Source organism: Trichomycterus rosablanca, chromosome 26, assembly GCF_030014385.1.
Source record: "Trichomycterus rosablanca isolate fTriRos1 chromosome 26, fTriRos1.hap1, whole genome shotgun sequence".
NCBI classification, from domain to species: Eukaryota; Metazoa; Chordata; class Actinopteri; order Siluriformes; family Trichomycteridae; genus Trichomycterus; species Trichomycterus rosablanca.
The window spans coordinates 18,128,481-18,145,600 of NC_086013.1; the positions used below are offsets into that span (position 1 = coordinate 18,128,481).

At 45.2% G+C, this 17,120-nt stretch overlaps 3 protein-coding genes across 3 annotated transcripts; 1 reads left to right on the forward strand and 2 right to left on the reverse strand.

Annotated features, from left to right (window-relative positions):
* Positions 1-517: 517 nt before the first annotated feature.
* senp3a (SUMO specific peptidase 3a) lies at positions 518-6,864 on the reverse strand. Its single transcript, XM_062988704.1, has 11 exons — positions 6,738-6,864; positions 5,179-5,745; positions 4,910-5,074; positions 4,710-4,821; positions 3,510-3,657; positions 3,370-3,417; positions 2,709-2,786; positions 1,355-1,492; positions 1,176-1,259; positions 1,023-1,073; positions 518-887 (listed from the first exon to the last, which is right to left on the reverse strand). The coding sequence occupies exons 2-11, from the start codon at positions 5,693-5,695 to the stop codon at positions 777-779; spliced, it is 1,452 nt and encodes a 483-aa protein (XP_062844774.1). The 5' UTR covers positions 5,696-5,745; positions 6,738-6,864; the 3' UTR covers positions 518-776.
* A 301-nt stretch (positions 6,865-7,165) lies between these two features.
* Positions 7,166-9,746, forward strand: rangrf (RAN guanine nucleotide release factor). Its single transcript, XM_062988662.1, has 6 exons — positions 7,166-7,253; positions 8,152-8,224; positions 8,362-8,478; positions 8,596-8,749; positions 8,896-8,990; positions 9,485-9,746. The coding sequence occupies exons 2-6, from the start codon at positions 8,160-8,162 to the stop codon at positions 9,591-9,593; spliced, it is 540 nt and encodes a 179-aa protein (XP_062844732.1). The 5' UTR covers positions 7,166-7,253; positions 8,152-8,159; the 3' UTR covers positions 9,594-9,746.
* A 388-nt stretch (positions 9,747-10,134) lies between these two features.
* On the reverse strand, positions 10,135-14,222 carry slc25a35 (solute carrier family 25 member 35). Its single transcript, XM_062988661.1, has 5 exons — positions 13,706-14,222; positions 13,033-13,098; positions 12,776-12,928; positions 12,413-12,547; positions 10,135-11,816 (listed from the first exon to the last, which is right to left on the reverse strand). The coding sequence occupies exons 1-5, from the start codon at positions 14,078-14,080 to the stop codon at positions 11,652-11,654; spliced, it is 894 nt and encodes a 297-aa protein (XP_062844731.1). The 5' UTR covers positions 14,081-14,222; the 3' UTR covers positions 10,135-11,651.
* Between the last annotated feature and the right edge of the window lie 2,898 nt (positions 14,223-17,120).

Consider the following 17,120-nt stretch of genomic DNA (forward strand, 5'->3'; position numbering starts at 1 on the left):
TCACCACTGTGTTCCAAACTTCATCAGAGAATCAATCAGCTTAAAAGGAACATACTACAAATTATTTATATCGTTCACCATCTACCGTACATAACATTGTAAAAGGATTCAGGAAATCTGGAGAGTGTCTGTGTAGAGCAAAACTGCATAAGAAAAGTCATGATACTGTGATAAATATAAATACAGCCACGTGGGCTCAGGAGTGCTTCAGAAAACCATTGTTACTTAACACAGGCCACCGTTGCATGAAGAAATGCTGAAAACCTGTAACTCTATTACACACACAGAGAGAGTCGAACATCAAGTCGAGTGCCGCGCTGCTGCTGTCTTCTCTAAAGCAACGAAGCAAATTACAGTTATAAATGTTCCTGTAACACACGACTGGAAACACGTCATAAATACGAGTTATTAACCCGGAACTAATCACAGGAACTAAACACAGGAACTAAACACAGGAACTAATCACAGGAACTAAACACAGGAACTAATCACAGGAACTAAACACAGGAGCCGTGTGTTGTGTAATAAGAATATTTTAATGCTGACGCGTCTCACATGTTTCAGGAACAGAAAAACAAAACAAACGTCCGACACTCGATATTATTTCATGAATAAATTCAGTAGAAAAACGTCGAGAGCTTTTAGAGTTCTGATCAAACTCCCGTCTGGAACCGACGCAGGTTCGGACGTGACGTGTGCAGCAGAACCGGCGGAGACCGAACCGTGGCGAGTGAAATCCAGCTCACTCAGAAACTACCGTCGGGTCCCTGGGGGCCTCAGATGGACAGTTTACAGTGGCAGAGCTCCTTGTACATGAGGCGGCGCAGTCTGGGCATGTCCTGCTGAGAGAACGAGAACTTCCTCTCCAGCGCCAGGCACTTACAGTACTGAGAGAGAGAGAGAGAGTGTAAGAGAGGTCCGTATAGCGCATGGAGAGTCACACACCGATCTCTGTGCAGCGATGATGCCCTCTGCTGGCTGATCGATGGCGCTGCACAGAGACCCTCAGAAGCGTCACTCACCTGTAGTACGAACGCCCCGCAGTCACTGTCGTTATTCTGCCTTGCCACGTTCTACACACACACACACACACACACACACACACACACACACACACATATTAGTTCCACACCACAGCAGAACCATTAAAAGAACCATGAAATATTAAAAGGTACCATTTTGAAGAACCCCCTCCAGCCGCTGTAGAACTCCGCCCGTCCTCGCTTCATCGCCTCGGCTATCAGGTACCTCGCTACGTGCTAAAAACAACAACAAACCTCAATCGACCAATCAGATGCAGGGAGAGGACTCTCCTGGGGTGTGTGTGTGTGTGTGTTGGGGCGGGGTGTGGTACCTTGGGACAGCGGCGGTTGAGGGTTCTCTGGGAGTCGAAGTAGGTGATGGAGCGCTGAGGAACGTTCACACACACCAGAGACCAGTGAACCTCCAGGTGGATCGGGATCAGCAGGTAATGCTTCTCAAATATATCCACCTACACACACACACACACACGTTATACACACACACACATTATATACACACATATACACACACACGTTATATATACACATATACACACACACACATTATATACACACACACACACGTTATATACACACATATACACATATACACACACACGTTATATACACACATATACACATATACACACACACACGTTATATACACACACACACACACACACGTTATATACACACACATTATATACACACACACATACACACACACACACGTTATACACACACACACACGTTATATACACACATATACACACACACGTTATATACACACACACACACACTACACACACATTATATACACACACACACACACGTTATACACACACACACGTTATATACACACACATTATATACACACACACATACACACACACATACACACACACGTTATACACACACACACACGTTATATACACACATATACACATATACACACACACGTTATATACACACACACACACGTTATATACACACACATTATATACACACACACATACACACACACATACACACACACATATACACACACACGTTATACACACACACACACGTTATATACACACATATACACATTACACACACACACATTATATACACACACACATTATATACACACACACATTATATACACACACACACCTTATATACACATATACGTTATATACACACATTATACACACACACACATACACGTTATATACACACATTATACACACACACACATTATATACACACACGTTATATACACACATTATATACACACACGTTATATACACACAAATTATACACACACATTATACACACACACCACACACACATTATACACACACACACACACACACACACATCACACACACATTATATACACACACAAACATTGTACACCGATGAGCCAAAAACATTAGGACCCCCCCCCCCCCCCTTCTGTCTTAGTCAGAGTGCCCATGCATCTCCTGTCCATGGTCCAAAGCACCTACAGTCGGCCTGCAGGCATCAGAACTGGACATCCGATAGCACAGGTCACATTCGGGTCTGTCTGGGTGGATCAGAGCTGAGACAGAATGTTAGGGAGTGGTCCTAATGTTTTGGATCATGGGTGTAACTACAGACACACTTATACTAAAGACAAGAGAGCAGAATCAGAAACACAGTCAGTGTTGGACTAACGTTTTTGGTCCAGCGTTTCACTCCTTCGTATCCTTTAGTTCTCAACTTGTCATAAAAGAAGCTGTTAAAAAAGTGAACCTGAGCGAGAGAGAAACACACAATCAGATCAACAATTCTATATTAGAAATGAATTTATTAAAGCTGTAGCTCATCACTCACACTGCACCTGATACCTCCTACTGACTAACTCTAATCATAAACGTTTTATTCTGTGTGAATCTTTTTATATCTATATTCAGGATCAGACACACGACTTCAAAGCCTCAGGGTTGCCAGATCTGTCAAAAAGGTCTGATGAATGAATCCACTGAAGCTTGAAGTTCAAAAATGATTCCATTTTATAGGATTATTAGAGACCTGGCAACCTTTCAGCAGCATACCATCCAGCAGCATAAGTGCAGGTGATTAAGACCTGATCTGGTTCTGTGAGAAGAAGATTGTACACGACTGATCAGGGCAGGGATTATAGAGGTCAGTAGCTGATCTTCTGTGTGCGGGTTCGAACACGTGAGCTGCAGTTTCATGATCCCTGAACGATGGGTTAAAGTTCTTGTGCAAGATTATTGAGCAGAATCTGGTCTGATTGACCTGAACGTGGGAAGAAAGAGCCGAGTGGACGTGATGTGGAGAGTTTCAGCATCATGAAGGTACCAGCGCTCACCGTTTCAGGAGCTGCATCCATCACCAAATCTCCATACATGTTCATCACCTAGCAAACACAAGACAGCACAGGGCTCAGCTCAGACCTTCACCAGACCTTCCCCCACGTGTGTAAGGAACTCTGCTTTAATGATTGCTCACCTGGTCGTTCAGCCAGTTGCGCCCGTACAGCGTGGTCAGGTCGTCCATGGTGAGAACATGACGTTTGTAGTTGATGCTGAAGTCTCTCCTCAGGATGGAGCCACACATGCGCTGGTACGACTGCATGACCTGCTGCACCATCAGCTTCCTGACGACAGAGAGAGAGAGAGAGAGAGAGACACAGAGAGAGAGAGAGAGAGAGAGAGAGAGAGAGAGAGAGACACACAGAGAGACAGAGAGAGAGAGAGAGACAGAGAGAGAGAGAGAGAGACACAGAGAGAGAGAGAGAGAGAGAGAGAGAGAGACACACAGAGAGAGAGAGAGAGAGAGAGAGAGAGAGAGAGAGAGAGAGAGAGAGAGAGAGAGAGAGAGAGAGCGAGAGAGAGACACACACAGAGAGACACAGAGAGACACAGAGAGACACAGAGAGAGAGAGAGAGAGAGAGAGAGAGAGAGAGAGAGAGAGAGAGAGAGAGAGACACACAGAGAGACACAGAGAGACACAGAGAGAGAGAGAGAGAGAGAGAGAGAGAGAGAGAGAGACACACACAGAGAGACACAGAGAGACACAGAGAGAGAGAGAGAGAGAGAGAGAGAGAGAGAGAGAGAGAGAGAGAGAGAGACACACACAGAGAGACACAGAGAGACACAGAGAGAGAGAGAGAGAGAGAGAGAGAGAGAGAGAGAGACAGAGAGAGACACACAGAGAGACAGAGACAGAGAGAGAGAGAGAGAGAGAGAGAGAGAGAGAGAGAGAGAGAGAGAGAGAGAGAGAGAGAGAGAGAGAGACACAGAGAGACAGAGACAGAGAGAGAGAGAGAGAGAGAGAGAGAGAGAGAGAGAGAGAGAGAGAGAGAGAGAGACACAGGTGAGGGTGAGATCACTAACACGTCCAGGTACGTATAAACCCAACCTGATATCGACACTGATCTAATCAGCAATAGCTATTTTAGCATTATATAAATGTTATAGGAGCGTTATCTGAGCGTTATTTTAGAGTTATTTGAGAGCTATACGAGCAGTAAATGAGCAGTATATAAGCACAATATTAGGATTCTATAACTGTTAGATGAGAGCTATATAGGTGTTATTATAAACGTTATGTGAGCATTATTACGACCGTAATAGGAGTGTTATATGAGCATTATGTGAGCGTTATATAAGCATTGTATGGACGTTATTATGAGGTGTAGGCTTCACCTCTGTGGATGGGTGAAGTCCTGATTAAACACCGTGTGAAGTTTCTCCAGCACCTCGTCCACATGGACCGGGATCAGGCTGCCGTACTGCTGCAGGACCTCGTCCAGCATACCTGCCACACCCAGCACAAACACAATCACTCCACACACTCATCACATGATCACATGACCTCCAGGTTATCACACTGACGCTCCTCTCACCGTGCACACAGGAGATCTGCTCACTGCTCAGCTGCCTCTGTACGGGGCCCCTGTCCCCAGGGGCCGCTGGGATACAGGAGGTAGAGTTACGCCCCCCTGAGTCCTTCACGTTGGTTCTGTATCTGAAATCTCTGAAGGCTGGAAGTCGGTTTATACCGAGTGAAGCTGTGAAGAGCAGAAAACACCTCACGCTGGATTCGTTTTGCTCCTCACCTCATTCATTATTAGCATTATGAGCATTAGCATCACTGAAGCCTGAACATACGTACCAGTTACACCAGTCACTTCTCTTTCACCATTTGTGAGCGTGCTCAGTAGCCGCCTTCGTTTCCATCCTTGGATCCTCCTCCACCTGTATGCCCACCTGTACCCCGCAGGCCCCGTCCACCTGAAACTCTGCCGCCAGGTGCGCCAGCGCAGCGCTAACAGGAAGCGAATGTTCACGCAGCGGCGGGGTCGAACCCCCCGGCGGGGTCGGCTCCTCCCACCAAACCCGTTATAACACACCTGAGCAGGTGGAGCTGAGGAGTCCATCTCATCTTCATCATTCCATCTGAACCTCTCATCTACATCCTCATCGTCCTCACCATCCATCACGTCCACGTGGTTCCTCTCCTCCTCCTCCTCCTCCTGGAGGGCGGGGTTCTCACACCCCCACATTCTCACCTCCTCGTCTCCACCACCCACATTCAGCTCTGCCGGCTTCAGGAAACACCCGACTGCATCGACCCCGCCCTCTTTAACTGTCACCTCATCGTCCCAGTGCGCCGGACCGCCGTCTCGCATAGTCCACCGACTCCAGATCACACCGGCCGGCCTGAAGCTACGCTAACGAGCTAACACAGAGAGTCACAGACAAAAACAATAAATAAATAAGATTTAATACCAACGAACAAAAGTAAATAAATCAACATATTAATATTTTCCTTCTGAAGTTACACAAATAATCCAAATATGATCTAATAACAGAATCAGAAGCGCTCGGGTGGTGCAGACGTCTGGGTCAAAAAAAGGGTCACAGACAAAAATAATCATAATTAAATAAACGATTTTTAACAGACACATAAAGAAATGAACGTGTACACGAGCACCCCCTTGTGAAGGCTTTATGTTACACCCTGTAAGCCACAGTGGGACCAGATTGCCACCATTTTCATTAATTAAATGTATTTCGTTTTGTGTTTTGTTTTGATGAATTTGATGTGTTGTCTGAGTTGCGGTAAAAATCAGGGACAAAATGTGGGTCTCTTGTGTAAGTCACTCTGGATAAGAGCGTCTGCTAAATGCCGAAAATGTAAATGAAAAAAGTTTGTAAAACCCTGATCTACTCCAGGTTCGAATCTCAGTGATTCTTGAACTGATGGACTGGTGACCTGTACAGGGTTTTCCTGCCCTGAGCCCAGTGGAACCAGGTGAGCCGAGACCCTGACCAGGAATAAAGGAACCATTCTAGAATTACATGAATATATATACAGCAGTGTAGTCTGTCATTTCTACACTTTGTTCTGCATTAATAAAGAGACATGAATTTAAATCTGATAAATCTGATGATAATTAAACTTTATTAGAATAAAACTGAGCTGTACGGAACACTGTGATCACACTTAATCTGCATAAAGAACCAAAAGCACAATGTATTAGCTTCAGTTCCCTTTAACTGCTTCTATAATTAATTAATTTCACTCACATTTAAATATTCACACATAAAATATGACTAAAAATATAAACAATTTTAAAATGTACTAGTAATTACACTGTTAGCTTAGCATAGGCTAACCCCCTGTGCTCATCATTTAACAATAAAAATGCAACAAAGAAATCAGCTCACCGTTTTATCTCAGTGTGCTTCCAAACCCTTTATTGTGTATAAATTATTAACAATACAAACGGATTAAATAAAGATCAACTGAGCGGGTATTTAATGTTTTGGTTATTCATTGATCGGTGCGTTGGCGCTTATTTAAAGCGAAACCGCTCCAAGTCCTGCCGCGTCTGGATGACGTCACCAGAGTTCAGCTTGCGATCTGATCGAGTATAAACACACAGTTCAGGGTTTCAGAACAGTTCTGAGCGGCGGTGTTCAGGTGTTCAGGTGTGAAGGTGTGAGGGAAAAGCTTTATAATAACTCTATAATCAGGAGAGGTGTCCACATACAGCGATCATACAGCGTAGCCCGATGTAAGTACAGAACTACGTTTCCCATGATGCATCACAGCCTGTTTCCGCTCGAACTGCACGTGCTGGTTGAAAATATTGCGTCACATCCGGGCTATGCTATGCTATCTGAAACGGCGCTGCGTTAGAGTAATATATAATTATTTATAAATTATTATTGTTGCTAAAGGTGAGATATAATTATGATTTATTATTATATTTATTGTAATGTTCTTACTTAAAATGAAAGTGTCTGGATTGTGACGATGATAGTTTCAGTACTTTATGCTAACGCTGTACAGGTACTGTAATGTAACAGTGTTCCGTACAGATAAACTTTATTATTTATAATGATGAGAGTCAAACTGCGTCTCTTTACTTCTGGAGAACAGAGAGGAGACCTGCTGCACTGATCTGTATTTAGTCTCACTGAATATAAAAGTCGATAGTACGGAGCACTGTGACCCTGATCATATTCAGAAGTACATCAGGTCATCAGTCATGTGTCAGTGCTTGAGTGTGTGGGTGCCGCACAGCAGCATCGGTTCTGAAGATCTGACTTCAGTCCTCCTGTCACCGTGAAGAGTTAGGGACGTTGTAGCCTAGTGGTTAAGGTACTGGACTAGTAATCAGAAGGTCGTTGGATCAAGCCCCATCACTGCCAGGTTGCCACTGTTGGGCCCTTGAGTAAGGCCCTTAACCCTCAATTGCTTAGATAATGTACTGGCTCAGTACTGTAAGGCACTTTGGATTAAAGCACCTGCTAAATGCTGAAAATGTAACAGTTTGGCATGTTCTCCTCACGTACATGTGGGGTTTCTTTTAAGTACTTTTCAGAAACATGCAGGAGGTGGATTGGCTGCTTAAAATGACCCCAGGTGTGAATGAATGAACACAGTAACAGTGATATTATCACACAGTGGACGGATCTAAATCAACAAGAGGTGTCCAGACTTTAGTTAGTCATATTAATGATGTGTAGGACCGAGGTTCTGGTTCTGGACCAGGTTCAGGGTGTATGAGGAGGAGCTGCACATCTGGTAGATGTTAATGATGAAGATGATGAGGATGTTTGTGACTGTGTACAGGGTGAGGAATGGCTCGGCCTCTGTTCGGGGGGGCCATGTCCGCTGTTCTCCCCCCCAACACCACAGATATCAGGTAAGGTCATCTCACCCACCATCACTCCTCATCCTTCTAGTATCAGATCAGTGTTGTAGAGGTCTGATGCAGGGTTCTGTGTGTGTGTGTGTGTGTGTGTGTGTGTGTGTGTGTGTGTGTGTGTGTGTGTGTGTTAGTGAGCTGAGGGAGATCCCAGATAATCAGGAGGTGTTCGCTCACACCAACACTGATCAGAGCTTCATCATCGAGCTGCTGGAGTACCAGAGTCACGTCCAGGACTCTCAAGCTGCCAGGTAACCACCAAAGAAACGACAAAATAAAGATCACGCCACATCTCTGAACCCCCGAGTCCCTGATCTCTGGAAGACATGTCGCTCTGTAGTAGGCGCTTCTGTCTGTGTGTGTTGCAGGTACCATTATGAGGACGTCGCGAGCGGTAATAAAGCTGGACGGACGGAGGTGAAGGAGGTTCAGTGTGTTCCTCTCTCCCACCTCTCTCTGAGCGAGTGCAGCTCGGCCTGGAGCCTCAGCGGGGTGCAGCTCATCTCCAAATTTAACGAGCAGGTCTCACACACACTCACAAACTCACACACACACTCACACACATGGACATTAACATATTTTTTGAGAAAGCTTCTCACAAGCTCTGGAGTGTTTAGTTAGAAGACTGTGTGTGTGTGTGTGTGTGTGTGTGTGTGTGTGTGTTGCAGGCGGAGAACGTGGTGAACATCCACTTGTGTTTGTTCCGTTTGCCGCAGTTCACCACCGACATCCTCATCACCTTCAACGATCCCGTCAGTATCAGGTCAGTCTCACACACCCACAACATCCCATAATAATCTGCACTACACAGCCAGAAGTATCTGGTCACCATCACCAATGAGTTCCAAACTGCCTCACCAGTGCACTCCAAAGTGCACCAGAACTGTTCATCAGGAGATGAAGATCATCATGGTTGGTGTAAAGCATGCTGCAGTTGGACTCTAGAGCAGTAAACATGTTGGTGCTGGTTTGGGCCCCTCAGTGTCTGTAAAGTGAATCTTAATGCTGCAGCGCAGTGGTGGTAATAGTTTGTGGAATACCCTTCCCTGTTTCAGCAGCAAGTGAACTATGTACAGAAACGATCCGGTTCACCTCTGGGATGAACTGGAATGCTGACTGTGAGTAATGTTCCAACATGAAGTGTGAAGGCTGGTTTGATATCAGTGTGTATGGTGCAGCGCTGGGTGTCCACATACTTTTGGCTATGTGCAGTAGTGTGTTAGTGAAGGATGTCATTGATGAGTGTGTGTGTGTCAGTGCGCTCAGCAGTAGCAGTGGTGCAGGAGCTGATGGAGCCTGGATGCTGCAGGACTTCCAGACCTTCGTCCAGTCATTTACACTGCTCGACCCAGGAGTGTTCGGATAACACACACACACACACACACACACTCTCTCACACACACACACACACACACACACACACACACACACACACACACACACACACACACACACACACACACACACACATCTTCATGCATCAGTGTTTAATAAACGAGATGTGAACTGATGAACAGTTTTCTGTTCCTGAGTGAACATTTCTTGGGGGGTGCGCGGGTCAGCAGCCTGGGGTGGTTCTATTGGGGGGGGGGGGGGGGGGATTAACAGTATCACAGTTTTAGAGGAAAGCAAAGATGTGTGTGTGTGTGTGTGTGTGATAAATAGAAACGTGCCCCCCGGAGCACATTAACACTCATGAGACACCACAGGTGACCTAACATCTGTGCCTCTGTGCCCCCTCTGCTGGACAAATATGGGAGGGCAGAAGGATGTGACTGCATTACCGCGCTGCACTGTCAGTCTTCACATCAGGAGGGTCTGTTCCACCGCCACCACTGAGATAATGACCACGCTGCCACTGTACTCGAACACAACATCCTACAGCGTGCTAATCACACACGGACACGTTTTAATAAAACTCTTGTTTTATTGCTCCAGTGTTAAAGTTTGTTGTTTAGTTTGGTGTGCGTTTCTCAGCAGCATTCATCAGGATGGGTTCTGATCTCGACCCAGCATTACAGTAACATTTACAGTACTGAGTTTTTACTTCATTCAGGAATATTAATCACACAGATAATCACAATATTCTGCTAAATAATTCAGCTGGAAATAACGAGTGTGTAAATAAATAAAGTCATTGTTACACAATCGTGGAGACGATGGTAATAAACATCTAACAAGAGAGTCATCCTGAGAGATTCTGAGTTATTCACGTCATTCAGTCTCTGATTCAGGTCTGTATGGATCCTGCAGTGTGTGTGTGTGTGTGTGTGTGTGTGTGTGTGTGTGTGTGTGTGTGTGTGTGTGTGTGTGTGTGTGTGTGTGTGTGTGTGTGTGTGTGTGTGTGTGTGTGTGTGTGTGTGTGTGTGTGTGTGTGTGTGTGTGTGTGTGTGTGTGTGTGAGAGTTCTGTCTTCATGATTCTGAGGAAGATGCTTCACTAGCAGAACTACTTCCTGTCTGTCTGAGGTTCCTGATCACTCTGAATCTGCAGACGAGCGTTTTGATCTGAGAGGGAACTTCCACACCGGCATGTTGAAATCTGCTGGATTCATGTGATTATTTCACAATATCGGTTTACTGTCTGATTTATCGGGTCAGATTTACTCAGTCCCTAACCCTAACCCTAACCCTAACCCTACACTGGAAAACGCTGCTAACCTCAAACCTTAAGGGCTGAACAAAGCAGCAGAAACGTCTCAGAGACTGAATATGAGCCTCATTCAGACCAGCAGTGACTTTTTACCTCAGGATCACTGCTCGCTCGTCATCCTGTGTTTACACCGAAAGCATCATCATCATCATCATCATCATCATCATCATCATCTGTGGGTGTTTGGTCACAGTGGTTTAACTGACGTCAAGCAAAAATATATAAATATACATCAGGGTAGTACAGCGGTACATCTCTGGCTCATACCTAATCTAGAAAAACAATCTGATTACAAATCAGACGTGACCAATCTAATAATAAAAATCCTGTAGTGAAATCGCTCGTCTATATGTTCCATCCCTGTGTAGTCCATCACTGACTGTAGTTTGTTCTTTGCGGTCGCTGCTAGAATAATCCTCTATTTATTTAAAAACTCAACAAAATATAAAAAACATTTGGCCAAAATCTATATATTATATATCATCTATTTATAATATATGTTATGATGTACAGCATCAGCAATAAAGATTAGGATGCGTTTCTGATCCTCTAATCTAAATATTGTAATTAACGTCTCTAATAATAATATTAATGATATTAAAATGTTTAATAGTTTTATAATAAACTCACAGAGGTGCTAAAACCTTTAATCAGAGCTGATACTCGACATTATATCAGCCAATCACATCATCAGCTCACATCTGCTCTCACTGTGCACCTGTACAGTCCTTACTGAGAGTGTGTGTGTGTGTGTGTGTGTGTGTGTGTGTGTGTTAGCTGTAGTAGATGGATTGTAACTGGTTCCAGAACAGTAAGGAGAGGATGGTATGGGGTCCCAGTCGGAAATATGACGCGCCCAGTCCCTTATACAGGCCGAACACACCCTCCTTCCTCAGGGTCTTAGAGAAACAGTCCATGAACCCCCGGTACAGCTCACCCTGTACACACACGTACGCGTACGCGCACACACACACACACACACACGCACACACACAGAAGTATTTATAACCATGTTGTTGGTGAAACTCCTTAAAAGATCAGTACATATAAAACATATAAAACTTACATTCATGGAGCAAAAATTAAAAGCATTTTGCTGGTGTCCTCAGACTTTTGGACCGTCTGCACATTTACAGTTCTAAACCATTTCATTCTGGAGTCTCTGAGGATCTGATCTGAACTCTGACGGTGAGTTTGGTTTGAACAGGGGAGGAAACGAACGCAGTCTGAACCGTATGAACTAAATTGAAGGCTCCTGATGGAGATTTAAAGCGGCTGTGTTCCAAATCACACTCTAGCACTGTAAACTAAACATCTTATTCATGCAGTTTCAGTGGTGCAGTTCCACACTATGTAGCAGGTGTGATGTGATTTGGGACGCAGCAGGAAATCCTGTGTAAACGACGTGAGTGAGCAGTGACGTGGTTCCTCATGGTCAGCGGGACGTTTGTCTGAAATGGTCACTTTCAAGACGTGGGCAGTAAGAGGACAGGTAGTGGGTGTGGTCAGGGTGGGCTTGGGGGTGGAGCTTTACCTTTCCCAGGTGATCCACTGGCTGATTGTAGAGTCGTGTGCTGATGACGTCAAATGGAGTCATGAAGAAAACCACCACCACACTGCTGATCATCCCAGCACACAGAGACACCAACCAGCTGTTAGGAGAGAAAATCTACACACAGACACCCACACACACACACACACACACACACACACACACACACACTGCCTTTTACTAAACGTCCAGACTTTTACTGAAACATGGTGGTTTGTGTATAAATATTTCTATAATAAACGCTTCATCATCAGTGCACAGTGAGAGGGTGTGTTAGGATGAAGTGTGTGTGTGTGTGTGTGTGTGCGTGTGTGTGTGTGTGTGTGTGTGTGTGTGTGTGTATACCTGTAGATCAGTAATGAACTCTTTAGCTACAGAGAAGGTGGACAGTTGAGACGCCGAGCCCACACTGACCCTGGGCACTGCAGCACTGGAACCCCTCCACAATCCCACAATGCCGTGCTCCCTGTGGATCACCGTCAGAGCGTGCACCATCCCCTAAACACGACCAGAGGAACCTCATTCAGCTCACCACAACCTACATCGGTCACATGATCTGTGTGTGTGTGTGTGTGTGTGTGTGTGCAGACAGTGGAACTGACCCGGTGTTGATACTGGTGTCCCACAGCGATGGTGGACGTGGACTGGCTCTGCAGGTGAGTCTTTACCTGTTAGATCAAACACAGAGTCACGTGAGCCACGCCCACAACCCCACACGGAGTATTTACATACACCTGGATTACAGCGGGGTCTCATTCATGGACACACCCCAGTACATTCTCATCACCTTTACTCATTCATTTATACACACACACACACACACACACACACACACACACACACACACTCTCTCACACACACACACACACACACACACACACTCTCTCTCACACTCTCACACACACACACACACACACCAATCCATAACTTACCTGTACACTCACTCACACACAAACACACACACACACAAACACACACACACACCAATCCATCACTGTGTGTGCGAAAGAATGAGTTTATATGTGAGTGATGGACTGGGGTGTGTGTGGGTGTGTGTGAGTGATGGACTGGGGTGTGTGTGTGTGTGTGTGTGTGTGTGAGTGTGTGTGAGTGTGTGTGTAAACAATTGAAGCCTCATTAATGAAAATGAAACCTGAATTCCACGCAAGGGACCGGTCGCGCATGCGCAGTTCACAGTGGGTAAGCCGGCGCTAACTGAACCGGTAGGTCCAGTTTTATTGTGTGAACCGTTCCAGAGCCGGTTCCGGTACTCACCAGGTAGATCGGGCTGCCCACGAATGCCCCCGCGACCCCGGCCAGGGCCCCGGCGGCGGTGCTCTTCAGGGTGCTGACCCGACCCCCCGCGGTGTGGATGTACCCGGCGGACTCGATGATGGAGTAGGAACCGAGCCGGACCCCGTTCATGAAGAACTGGTAGAGCAGCGCGGGTCCGAGTCCCCTCTGCAGCCCCCGCGGCCCCTCCACCCGGCCGATGGTGTAGAAGGCGTGGAAGACGTTCCGGTAATGAACCCGGTACGAGCCGCGGCTCCTCAGCTCGCCCTGCAGCTGCATCCGGGTCTTCACCACCTCCAGCGGATTCGTCAACAAACAAGCGCCGCACGCAGCCGCACCACTCAGCATGAAATCCATCCGCGCTCTCTCACACAGAACCGAAGCGAACCGAACCAGCACCACCTACACCACCGTCACACACGGACTGTCAGGATAAAACCATAGCGGCTCCGCTCCACCCGCGCACTTGTCCACTCCTCTACTCACTAACAGCACCTCATCATCGCGGCAGAACACGTCACGCCGAGGAGTCGATACAGCAGAGGAATCGATTCAGTTATTCTGATTCAGAGCAACGCACCAAATCACTTACAAACAATTACAGTCATCACACATTTACATTTATATTATATTATATTATATTTAAATTTATAACATTTAGCAGAACCTTCCTATCTAAACTGTGTAACTGTGGCTGAACACAGTTTGAGCACCTGAAGGTTTAGGATCTGATTACTAGTCCACTAACTTAACCACCCAGCTCACACACTAATGTACTCACACATTACCAACCCAGCACATAAGTAACCCTCCTCACACAGCCTCAATATTTATACTTTCAGCATTTATCAGAAGCTTTTATCCAAAGTGACTTACAGTACTGTAACAGTATATTATCTAAGCAATTGAAGGCCTTGCTCAGGGGTCCAACAGTGGCACTTTGGCAGGGATGGGTCTTGAACCAACAACCTTCAAATTACTAGTCCAGTACCTTAACCACTAGGTTACAACTGTCCTTAACATGACCTTCACCTAACTTTCACACAACCTCCATGTAACCTTTATCTAACCCTCTTGCAGTCATATCAGTTTGAGGAGTGAAGCTGCAGCTCTGAATCCTGTGGGTTAACTTAAGGGGTTAGTAGGTAATGAAAACAACCACTGAATGTGAGATTTAAAGATGTACCGTAACACAGGGTACCACACGATGGAAATGAGCGCTGGTGTTCAGCTGTCTGGAACAACGTTTAGTTTTTAAAGAGCACAAAATAAATCTACATTTTGATTTTATGTAAAAATAATCATTTTTTTCCTTCAGTTTTGCTGACTGAGGCTTTATTCTTTTATTCAGATCCTCCATAAGTTGCATGAAATAAACCAAATATAAAAGCTCATAACGTTGGTTCATAAAACAAAGCTTTAGTTAAAAGTTAACATTAATTCTAATGAACTAGAGTAATGATGAAGGTTTGGGGATTAAAGGTGGGCAGTAACGCTCTACATAATCTTTATTTAATGATAAATAATGATGTGTTTTAAAGTTTAAATGATTCACACTCAGTGTTTTAATAACTGGTAGAACTTTGTGGGTTCAGTTGTTGGAAGGTTTTTATTTAACTTTATAGAACAACGTCATAACCAAACCTAAAACTTTTTTATTATTTCGACATTGTAGGAGCATCAACATGCGCGGTTGTGACGTCATCAGCACATGGGTGGTGTTTGCTGGGAACTGCTGGACTTCGATGTCGGAATCGACTCTTATAATTGATTCACAACGATTCTGAATCAGAGTCGACTCCGTCATCTCTGGAACGGATCAGTGAAGTGCGTCACCTTGACACGCCGCTTTTGATTGGACAAGTAGAGCACGAGGACGTCACAATGCCACGCGCTGATGACGTAAGAGCACGCTCACTAGCCCGGTATCCATGGCAACATGCAACAATGAATAGGGTTCAGTCATTAAAACAGGGTGGAACTTTGTAATAATCAATAAGATTATGAATGAAACATCCAGTGAGCGGCAGTTCTGCAGGTGGAAACACAAAATGACTGAGCTGAACTGACAGAAACACCACAGTGACCAAACCATCACATCCAGTTCCACCACCAACAGCCAAGACCAGGACTCTGAAGTTACAGTGGACACAGGCTCCTCAAAACTCAACAGCTGGTCTGATGAATCTGATCTCTGCTGTGGTGTGTAGATGATGGAATCAGAAGGTTCTGGGCTGAGAGACAACAAGGTTCAGTCTGCTCACCACCACCATGATGGTTCTGGAGTGATTACTGGAGTTACTGTGGCCTCCTGTCATCTCGATCACCTCACACAGAGAGTCTCAGCTCTGATCTGCATCTGAATAAGAGAGAAACAATGAGTGTTATTATTCCGTCAGTTCCTCCAGCATCTCTGTACCTCCACACCTCCTCCAGCGTCCAATCACAGAGAAGATCAGATCTCCACACTCGCTCTGTCCAGTCAACCGACCGAGGGGTTTCACCATCATTCAAACCAACAACAACAACACAGAGGAACAACTTCAACCTTTAATGCATTTCAACTGCTAACAGCTTCATCCTGGTCAGGGTCGAGGTGTTCCTGGTGCCACCACTTTGGACGAGGCGTCAATCCATCACACCACAGTCACATTTCTACATTATCACCAGATTTCCTCTTGGGGATAAAAAAACATTTATCTGTTCACACCTAGCTCATAATGTACAGCAGCCAATCCACCTTCCGCATGTTTTTGAGAGGCCAGGGGAAACCTGAATACTTGCAGAAAACCCAGCTGGACATGGAACGAACATGCCAAACTCCTCAGACAAATCCAGAGCCGAGTATCAAACATTCATCAGTAATACAGTTATTAATAGTTTATACAGCCTAATCATCATGTTTAACCCCATTTCCCCCAGACAAGCTCCAGACCCACTGGAACCCTGATCAGGTTGGAGTAGTTACTGATAATGAATGAATGAATTTTGTAGCCACACCCCCTCACACAGTTCAGAATAATACAAAACTACAACAGAAACTAAACCAGTAAACGTTTTCATTTATTTTACAGCATCATACTGGTCAGGGTCACGGTGGGTCCTGTGCTACTCAGAGTGGGTGGCGGCTGTCATGCTTTAGATCCATTCCTCCCTATAGAGAAATAACTGATCAATAGAAAGAGAATTTGATTGATCTCTGATCAGTGATTAATTAGTGATATTATTGTTCTCTCGCCCTCTAGTGGTGAAACTGTGTTACTGCATAACGAACATCACTGTGGGGAGTTACGGCCTCTCAGTCACTAACAGTGTGGAGTTTCCCCATTCATTCTTTTATTCCAAATTTGGCCTGGATTAAACATTAAAACATTAAAATGATAAATGTTCAGCTGAG